General features: G+C 36.2%; 1 protein-coding gene across 1 annotated transcript; it reads right to left on the minus strand.

Annotated features, from left to right (window-relative positions):
* Positions 1 to 1,359: 1,359 nt before the first annotated feature.
* Positions 1,360 to 5,751, minus strand: LOC110889227. The gene is made up of 2 exons (XM_022136732.2): positions 5,411 to 5,751; positions 1,360 to 3,061 (listed from the first exon to the last, which is right to left on the minus strand). Exons 1-2 carry the CDS (start codon positions 5,520 to 5,522, stop codon positions 1,518 to 1,520), a joined length of 1,656 nt encoding a protein of 551 aa, XP_021992424.1. The 5' UTR covers positions 5,523 to 5,751; the 3' UTR covers positions 1,360 to 1,517.
* Positions 5,752 to 10,492: the final 4,741 nt, after the last annotated feature.

The following is a 10,492-nucleotide window of genomic DNA, read 5'->3' on the forward strand; positions in this document are numbered from 1 at the left end:
AAGTCATATAAAGTAATACAAATAATTCTTCAAGTAATACAACTAAAAAATATAGACATTGGAATACAGGGCCATACGAATCCAGTGGGCCTCAGCCCAGTGGCACATGCGTTTAGATATATTTACTATTTACTGCCTGACCCACAAGTCAACCCAACAGCTTTGAGCCATAAGTCACGTATGGGCCGTGACCCAAATAATGATGCAAACCGGATTATAAATAAAGGTGAAAAAGAAAAAAAACCGGGAACCGGACCTGTACCTGGTTAAAAAAACCCGAAACCATGTATTTTTAGAGCTGGGTATTTAGGAACCGGACCGTATCCACCGGGTACGTATAAGGTATGCATTTCAGTGACAAAAACTATACCTGGGAATCGGACCCGAAGCGTACCCAATTATACCTAGGAACCGTCTAGTTCAATACTTGGAACCAGGTTTTTTTAGTACTCCAACAAGGTTTATTCAATACCTGGGAACCGGTTATGGGTTTTTTCCCGGCTTTTCTCTATATGTTTTTATGTTTTTAAATTTTATATCTTTGTAATATTTTAAGTTTCTAATACACATGCACTTTTATGCTATTTGTTATATGTTACATATTGATTTTATGATTTTTACGCAAAAAAAAAAAAAAAAATAGAGTTAAAACACTAAAAATAGTTGCTTCCGGACGGGTTTTTTATACCCGGTTCCTGAAGAACAGGTTCCAAACCCGAGCCGGAACTGGGTACACACAGTATGCTTTTTTTTTTTGACAAAGAAGCGGAACGGGAACCATACCCGGTTCTTCCAATACCCGGTTTTTTCTCTACAAATCAAAACCCGGAACCGGGTATTGTAGAATGGCTACTATCATCGTAGGCGATGAAGTTAACCGCTAGCCACTCCGACTGCGTAACTCAAGCTTGGCTTTGTATAGTAATGATAATGATAATGATAATTGGATTAACCAACACGGTTGTTTTTATATAAATAATTATCGTCTAAATATATAACTTTAGTTATAAAAAGTACAAGACATTTATATTTTTTTTGTTTCTATTTTACAACAATATATGAACATGGGTAATGCTAGACAAAAAACCCTAAAATTTTTAGAAAACTCTGGAAACCCAAATCTCCCCCCATTTTTACCCAACCTCCCGACATTTTTTTTTTTTGAAAAAAATTACACATGTAATATACATGTTTTAGAGTGTTTTGGGCCAAAAAAACAAAAAAGCGCCGAAGGGATTTTAAAAAAAAAAATAAACAAAATTCAGCGCCTAACACGTGTTAGACAAAAATGCTGAAAGTTGCTGAATTTTTTTTTTTTTTTAAATTATCCCTTCGGCGCTTTTTTGATTTTTTTGGCCCAAAACTCTTAAAAACATGTATATTACATGTGTTATTTTTTTCAAAAAAAAAAAAATGTCGGGAGGTTGGGTTTTCTAGGGTTTTTTATATAGATAGGGTTTTCTATCTAGCCCTACCCATATGAACATTACTATTACTAAACAAACACCATACACATTTTAACATCTTTCATCACCATACCAATTATCCTTCTCTTTAGGCCCTGTTGGGCCTGCCTCACCATAGAGTTCCATCGGAAAAAAATCGACCACCGTCTCGACCGCCAGCCGGATGAAAATCGGCAGGTGTTTAAGGATCTTTTCGAGCTCTGACCGCCCGTCATACAACACCGTCGGCCCCCACTCCCGCATATACTGCAGCCAGTCGGGCTCCTCCACAACGCCCCTTAGATACTCCGCGGCTATGATCTTATACCGTTTGCTCGCGTCGATAAACTTGTCGCTTTTATCGACGTCGTTTTTAATCCCGATACCGAGTTTAGTAGACCCTTGGATGTATGTCCCCGCGTTCGGGAAGCTAGCGTGCCCGCATTTCGAAGAGTAAACGGTCGGTTTGTTCCCGTCGATGAACTCTAAGTTACTCGCGTCCACCCACTCGCCTCCGCTATGCTCCGAGAAATACACGCTCCATAGCTCGCCGTTAAAGTTGCTTATCCGCAGCGTAAAATGCTCCCAATCCCCGACGTGTTCGCCCACCCGGTTCATCTCGATGTTTATGTTTAAAAACTCGACGGTGAACGTAACCGGCCCGTTAAACGGGCAGAAAATCCACATCGCAATGTCGGTAAACGTACCGCCTAACGCCGGTTTAACATGCACGTAAAGCTCCGCGCTTTCGAGATTACCGTTTTTTACCAACGTTTCGTCGTTGGTATCCTCCGGCAAGTCCAACCAATATTCGCCGTCGTTTTTCCCGCCTTGCGGCAAGTTTGACCCGCCGGATTCAACGGGTATCCCATTCTCTTTCCCTTTCTTGAAAAGAAGCGTACCGTTGTCGAAAAACCACTGCACCGACGACGGTAAGTAAACCTCGTCGGGATGGAAGTAAACCGTGGGCCCGTAATGATCGATCAACGCCTCTACTTGCTCCAAATTCGGCATCGCTTCATGATTAAAGTTCACATTCCTCAGGCAACAAATATCCAGTTCGTCGTCGAAATTCGTATCCGTACTGCAAAAAAAAGTCCCGACGGTCACCCCTCGACAGAAAATCCCGGTTTTGCAGGCTTTCGTGTTCCAAAGCTTAAGACTCTTCGAGATCTCGAGAATCACATCATCCACTTCGCAGTTTTCAGTAAGATCGTCTCGAACACATCTAACTTCTTCGACATCAGGCTCCGTTTCATCAACGGTGACTGCGAATCCCAAACATCGATAACCCTCTGGTGGAATCGGTTGCCATACGTAAACAGTCTCCGAAAACCAGATTAGGTCGTAACGCAGAGGCGTTTTTAGCGGAGGATACGTGGTTTCGGTGTTTTGGGCAGTTCGGGCAACGAGGACGTAGCCTCGAAGCGGTTGATCGGTTTGCTGACTGTAGTGACCGAAGGTGAAAAACCCGTCGGGTATTGAGACAGGTTTGTAAAATGTTACACCGCCGGTTTTTGATTTTTTTGGGGTGTAACTCGATATAATTTCGAAATCTTTAATCATGGCGAGTTCTAATTCGCCGATGTTTATTCTTCCTGTAGCAAAACCTTGACCTGCAAAGTCAACATGGAAAGTCAAACCTTGACCTGTTTTGTTTTTTGAGCTCCAAAATTTTGTAACTTGGATACAGTCTCACATCTTGACCCATATAATCAAGTGAATTTTCTATATTATTAAAAGAAATTCCTAATTTTGAAATAAAAAATCAAGCTTAGTTGACCATGGAAAGTCAAAGTTTGATGACTACTGCAAGAAACTTCAGTTCCAGTTAAAGACTTCCCAGTTTGCCAAATTCGATCAAGTTCATGAGCGTTAATACCAGGAACCGTCCTGCAAACAAACCGAACGAACACGAATGGAGGCTTGTTCGTGTTCGTTTGTTAATCCTTAAAAAAGAACACGGACTTGAACAAACGAAAATATCTTGTTTGTATTTGCTCGTTATCTTAATCAACATCTTTGTGTTTGTTCGTTAATATTCTAAATAAAAATAGGCAAATTGGATTTAAATAATCCCAGCTTTCTCAATTTGGCCGATAATAATCCCAGCTCAGTTATTGGCCGATAATAGTCCGAGCTGGTCCACTTTTGGTCGAAAATAGTCCGCCGTTAAAAATAGCTTAACGGAGTTAAGCTTTTTTCCGAATTACAAACTGACATTTTATGGATTTTGATCAGAACGAGGATACGAGTCGATTTATGTAAAACTTACCTCGAAATGATGCTTCAAAGTTCAAACGGCTTGATTTTTGTTAGTTAGAAGTTTAAACACCCGAATTGAAGCACCGTTTTCGTCGTTTGGGGCAGTATTTCGAGGTAAATTTTACATCAATCAACTCGTATCCTCGTTCTAATCAAAAGCCCTAAAACATCAGTTTGTAATTCGGAAAAAAACTTAACCTCGTTAAGCTCAATTTAATGCAGATTATTATTGGCCAAAAGTGGACCAGTTCAGATTATTATCGGCCAATAACTGAGTTGGGATTATTATAGGCCAAATTGAGAAAGCTGAGATTATTTAAATCCAATTTGCCATGAAAATAAATGAAACAAACGAACATAAACGAACACAGATGATGGGATAAACATAAGTGAACATCAAAATACCGGTTAAAACTAAAAAAAAAACAAATTCTTAAAGTCTATTGATAGCATAAAAAATGATTCAAACAATATTCAACGTTTTAAACGTAAACACAAAAAAAAAAAAAAACCATCATGATGGTTTTAAAACGTGCTGGACTCAAATTCTTTTAATGAACATGTGAAAGAACAAAAGTAAACACACCTTATTGAACAAACATAAAGGAACATGTTCATTCATTTAACCAATGTTTTAAAAATCGGTTTTTAAATTATATCGGGCTGGGCTCTGAAATGGTTCACCGGTTTACTAATTAACCCTATAAATTCATAAAATACAAATTCATCTCAAAACATAATCAAATCTCAATTAGGATTTATGTAACTGGTCATGGTTTTATCTAAAAACAACTATTTTCTTGTTAGTGGCGAAGCTTGAGATTTCCGACCGGGGGGTCGAAAACGTACATACCAAAAAATTCTATAAAACCGGGGGGTCAAAAACGTGTATACCCAAAAATTTCTATACGAAAACTACATACTCTCCACTAATGAGCAAAAAGTTCGGGGGGTCGACCGCCTCCACAAAGCTACGCCCTTGTTACTTGTAAAATAAATATCAAGCATTTTAAGAGCATTTTTATAACTTATGAACAATTACAATGATGGAATAATGGAATGGAAGGCACTAGGTTAATTACCGGATATATGGAAGGTCACTCACTTATTACCTTAATATCGTATTTTCATAAAATTAAAAAAAATCAAATTTTAAGATAATGCAAACCAGTTCAACGGTTTGAACCGGTAAAACCAGATTAACCACCGATACCTAAGACATACCGTATTCGGATTTTACCAGCCTTTACCGTACCAAACCCGTGTCAGGTATCCGGTTCATACCGGTATTTAAAACATTGCATTTGACAAAATGACAACTTTTTTATATTGATTTTGGGGTCAAAGAACTTCAAAATCCACATGAATTCTAAAAACTTTTTGAAATAAATCTGCTGTTAAACTACAAATTGGTACCAAAAAAAAAAAAAAAAAAATCAAATCAAAGTCAAATATAATAAACTATTAAACTCATCATCTTCAAGACAATCAACAAAAAAAAAACCCACAAATATCCAGATAGATTAAGATCATCAATTAGGGTTTATACTAACACAAACAAATCACACAATCCAATCAAGTCAAACCACAAAATTTACTCAAAAGTCAAAACCAAGAAACTAACTTCAACAACAACAACAAAAAACCCACCAACAATTCCACCCAAAATCAACGAAAAATTACAAAATCAGAGAAGGTACCTTGCGGCCATTGAGGCAGAGGTGAAGGAAGAAAAAATGGTTTTGGTTCTTCAACCAATAAATAGTTCAATTCACCGTCTTTATCGCTGCAACAGAAGTCAAATCCGAACATGTTTGGTTCCTAATAACTTGGATTTGCTAATTGATTTGCAGATTAAGTGAGATTGGGTGATGGGTGGGTTGAATTTTGGGGCAAATTAAGGAACTCCTCTGTTTCTTGAAGAGAATGATGATGATCAAAGTGGATTGAGTGACATAACAGCAACGAAAAAGAGGAAAAATTATAAAATTAATAAGAATAATAATAGCGTCTGTGACCCAATTTTATCGGTTTGGAAGTTTGGTCACTGTCACCAACTCACCGTGACGACTTTTTTAAGATGGGTGTATCTTACTACCGGCATATTCGGTATCTATACGGGTATTCATTTTTTTCTGTTTTTCGATACTGGTATTTACGGGTAAAACATTGGTAAATATTAATATTTACGGATAAAACACTGGTATATATCGGTACTGTACCAGTATATTCGGGGTATCAATTTTCCTTGTTTTTTGGTACCGGTACTTTTGGTTTGGTATGGAACGGGTACCGTGTTCATCCCTAATCTGCAGGGTCGGACTTATTATAAGGGTTGAGGGTGCGGCCGCCTCTAAAAAAAATAATGTATTTTTTTAGGCAAAAATCTTGATTCTCGCCTTTAAAAGTTTGGTTGAACCTCCGATGGTCGTCTCAGAAAATAGATTATGTGTCCGCCACTAGTTACCTGACCAATTTCCTTGGTTTAGGTTAGAAACTAAACCGAATTCAAAAGAATGAAAAACTGAATTTAGATTGAATTTGTATTTGATTTAGTTCCAGACTGGAAAAATAGAATGTTCACAAGATTGGTGTTCATTGAATGACCTTGCGAGTTCAGTTTTCCTCGGTTGTAATTAGTTTTTGTCGAAACTAAACTGAATTCAGAATGCTCAAGATCAAACCAAACACCCAAGTTAAATTCCTTTTAGCTTCGAAATTTGAATTGAAAAACCGGAACTTTAATAATACTGGTGTACATCGCCTCGAAAGTCAATTTTCACGGATTAATTGGTTTCTATACGTATAATGATCACTAGAGGTGAGTAAAGCTTCCATTAGCCGAAATTAAATGATAAGCGGAAATCCTGGCTGTCATTGAATTGAGCTAACCAATAACCGAGATTAACCAACGGTTATGATTAAGGTCATCTGATTAACTGATTAATCGGTTATGATTATAATTAAGGAGGTCCTATGATCGAATGTTAACCGAACCAAACTGAAATTTAAAGAGTATTTTCAACAAACTAGATGAGATTATGATTAATCGGTTATCATTATTGATGTTTGGCTTCTACTTTGTAATGTTGTTTTCTATCTTTTTAAAATGGTATTGTATTGGACCACTGGCTTGGTTAATAAAATAAAATTAACTAAAATCGAATCATAACCAAACTTTAAAATTGATTAATCATAAAAGTTCGGTTATAATTGTGGTTAAGAAAATCCCATTAATAAAGCTAGTAGTTATGTTAAAGGGTATAAACCAAATCGATCATAACCAAGCTTTAAAATTGATTAATCATAAACGTTCGGTTATAATTGTGGTTAAGAAAATCCCATTAATAAAGCTAGTAGTTATGTTAAAGGGTATAAACCAAATCAAGTCGTGATTTGCACATCACTAAGAGGGTGTTTGAGATTACGTTTTAAAGTGATTATTTGATTATTTCGTTTGTAAAACATAAATAATCTAAAAAAGTGTTTGGATGAAAAAGTGATTATCTGTCTCCAAAACGCAGTTTTAGAGAAGCATGTACCTACATGCTTTTTCAAAACATAGTTTTGAAAACGCAAAATCTATTTTGAAAACGCATAATCTATTTTGAAAACGCAACACCCAACACCCCCTAAACCCCACCACTCTTTTAATCAATTATTTTGTACTTTCAAAATTATATTTCAACAAAATCATATTATTTTTTTTCTATGGCACATATCCAACATTTAGAATTAGACAAAATTGCATTGGTAATTTGCATTTACATAAAATTGAATCTTTATGTTTAAAATTTTTAGGCACGTCCATACGTTTAATTTTTGTTGAAGTGCACGTCCTTTACCACAAACTCAGCTAATTTTCTTAGTTAACTTCATCACATGATGGTAAACATGGTCATTTTAATCTGCTAACTTGTATACATTTTGTATACCGACTCTTTCTTTTCCCTCACGCGATCGTTTCCTACCCAAATTACGTCTTAAGCTTCTTAGACCTTTCACCCAAAATCAATGATGACAACTAAAGATCGATTTCATATACGAACAAAGATGATGATTATGATATCGACATGTTTGCATTTTCATCATGTATTCCATAACCAATTTGTTTCATATGCATTTTCTTACAACATACATATATATTATTTTGCGAGAACATGCATTTTGTATTAATTACAACAAACATACATATATTAATTGAGAAAACATGCTTATAGACGTTGATATAGATGGTTGATCAAGCATATGGGTTTTGAAAGAGTCATTATACAAGTTAGGAGATTAAAATGATTATTTTCTCATCATGTGCTAGTTAACTAAAAAAACTAACTTGGTTTGTCGTAAAGCACGTACACTACAACAAAAAATAAATGTAAAGAATGTGCAATGAAACTTGTAAGCTGTAAATGTAAAGGACGTGAAATGCAATTTTGTCTAAAATAAATATTCCGTATTACTTTATATTTACTGACCATTATAAATGCAAATATTTATTAAAAATGGAAAATTATAATTTTCAAAAGAGTTTATTTATTTAAAAACTAGAATACAGAAACGCCTCACAAGTCACAACCTTTAAGCTACTCTTTTTAAAAATATCTCAAGTTACTTGGAACAAAAATATCTTAGAAGTCCTATTATTGTCGGCATGAGTCCAGGAAATGCCACCCTAGATACGATTCACGCTTCAAAAGTCACTTGATGTCGACTCACCTTAGAACATGGGTATGGTGGGGCTTGGGTTGGGAGTATGAGTTGACACGTGGAGTTCGAGCCCCTCCACCGGTGAGTGACGTGTCCGTGAGGTATGGCGGGGCTTGGGTTGGGGCGTGACTTGGCAGTTTATTAAAAAAAAGCGAATAGGACATAGCGAATAGGAGCCCGCCACATAGGATCACTAACCCGCCCCACGCCCGGCTTCAAACTCCCGCCCCTTGGGCCACGCCCCAACCCAAGCCCCCGGGGTGGTGGCTTGGGCGTTTTCAGCCAACCCACGCCCCAACCCAAGCCCCATACCCCATAGTCTTAATTTGAGGTGTTGACCTTTTCCTCTCTTGATATTTGATTGATTAACGGATAGAGCATAATATGGTACTTGGTACTGGTATCAGCTTCAGTACCGATACTGATACCAAGCTCATCCCTATTAATGGATGTTCATCGATTGGAATTTCAGATTTCTAGATTTAACCGGTTTGTTAATGGATATTGGATCCCAATAAATCCTACTCCTTTGTAGATAACATTATAATTTTTTAATTGTATTTCACGTTTTTAGTAAAAAAAAAGCATTATTATTTTCTTCTTTGGCATTTAACTAACATTTTGAATCTAAAATTATGTTGATAAATATTTTGGTACTTTAGAACATTTTGAATCTAAATTATGTTGATAAACTAGTTGATGCTTCGCCAAATAATTCTTTACCAATTAAAGAAACAGTATTATAGTTTTGCTTGAAAAAGAAAAACTAAGACGATGACAAAACCGTAAATTTGAACTCAGGGCAAAACGGTAATTTGTCAGGACTAATGATTGAGGGTTAGGCAGCTCCTTGCCGAAAAAAAAAAACTCTGGAGTCAACCAATTAAAACAAAACACTTTTATAGTTTTGCTAAAAAAACTAAAACGATGACAATACTGTAATTTTGAACTGAGTGCAAAGTTGTATTTTTTGACTGGGGCAAAATCGTAATTTGGCTAAAGCTAAAGTGATGGAATATTGTAAATTTGAAGCAAGGGCAAATTCGTAAGTTTGCGCAGGGGCAAAGTCGTATTTTTGAGGTTGGGGTAAAATCGTAATATAAATTTGAACTAAGGGTAAAATCGTGCATTTATGCGGGGGCAAAAACCGTAATTCATAATTTTAAACTGGGACAAAACCAAAATTTTGAACTGAGGGCAAATCGTAATTTTGAACATGGGCAAAAACGTAATTTTGAACATGGGCAAAAACGTAATTTTGAAATGAGGGTGAAATCATAATATATGAAACGGGGGCACGAACATATTTTTAACTAAGGGTAAATTTGTAATTTTAAGCTAGGGGCAAAACCATATTTTTATTTTAAATTGGGGGCAAAATTAAAATTGTGAGCCGAGGGCAAAATAGTAATTTTTAGCTAGGGGGAAAAATATAATTTTATGTTGAATTAGGAGCAAATTTGTAATTTTAACTGGGGATAAAATTGTATGGGAAATTGGCCTGTAATAATCCCACATAGACCTTATTGGCCATTAATAATCCCACCTCAGAATATTCCCCCCAACAGTCCCACCTTTCACCTATTTTTCCTACAATGGTCCCCCGTTAAAAAAACTTAACAGAGTTAAGTTTTTTCCCAAATTACAAACATATTTTTTAGGGCTTTTGATTAGAACGACGATACGAGTCCATTAATGTAAAACCTGTTTCGAAACAGTGCTCCAAATGATGAAAACAGCGCTTCAATTTGGGTGTTTAAATTTCCAATTAACCAAAATCAGGTCACTTGGAGCACCATTTCGAAGTAAGTTTTACATCAATGGACTCGTATCATCGTTCTGATCAAAAGCCCTAAAAAATCGTTTGTAATTTGGAAAAAAGCTTAACTCCGTTAAGTTTTTTTAACGAGGGACCATTGTAGGAAAAATAGGTGAAAGGTGGGACTGGTGGGGGGAATATTCTCAGATGGGATTATTAATGGCCAATAAGGTCTAGGTGAGATTATTACAGGTCAATTCCCCAAATTGTATTTTTGAATCTCGAGGACAAAATCGTAATTTTTAGCTGGGGACAA

The sequence above is a fragment of the Helianthus annuus genome, chromosome 11 (assembly GCF_002127325.2).
Source record: "Helianthus annuus cultivar XRQ/B chromosome 11, HanXRQr2.0-SUNRISE, whole genome shotgun sequence".
NCBI classification, from domain to species: domain Eukaryota; kingdom Viridiplantae; phylum Streptophyta; class Magnoliopsida; order Asterales; family Asteraceae; genus Helianthus; species Helianthus annuus.

Excerpts from the sequence above, each read along its gene's own strand:
- LOC110889227 (XM_022136732.2), bottom strand. The coding sequence starts at position 5,522 with ATGTTCGGATTTGACTTCTGTTGCAGCGATAAAGACGGTGAATTGAAC. Across the intron at positions 3,062-5,410 it reads TCTGCCTCAATGGCCGCAAG|GTCAAGGTTTTGCTACAGGA; the intron begins GTACCTTCTCTG and ends TTGACTTTGCAG.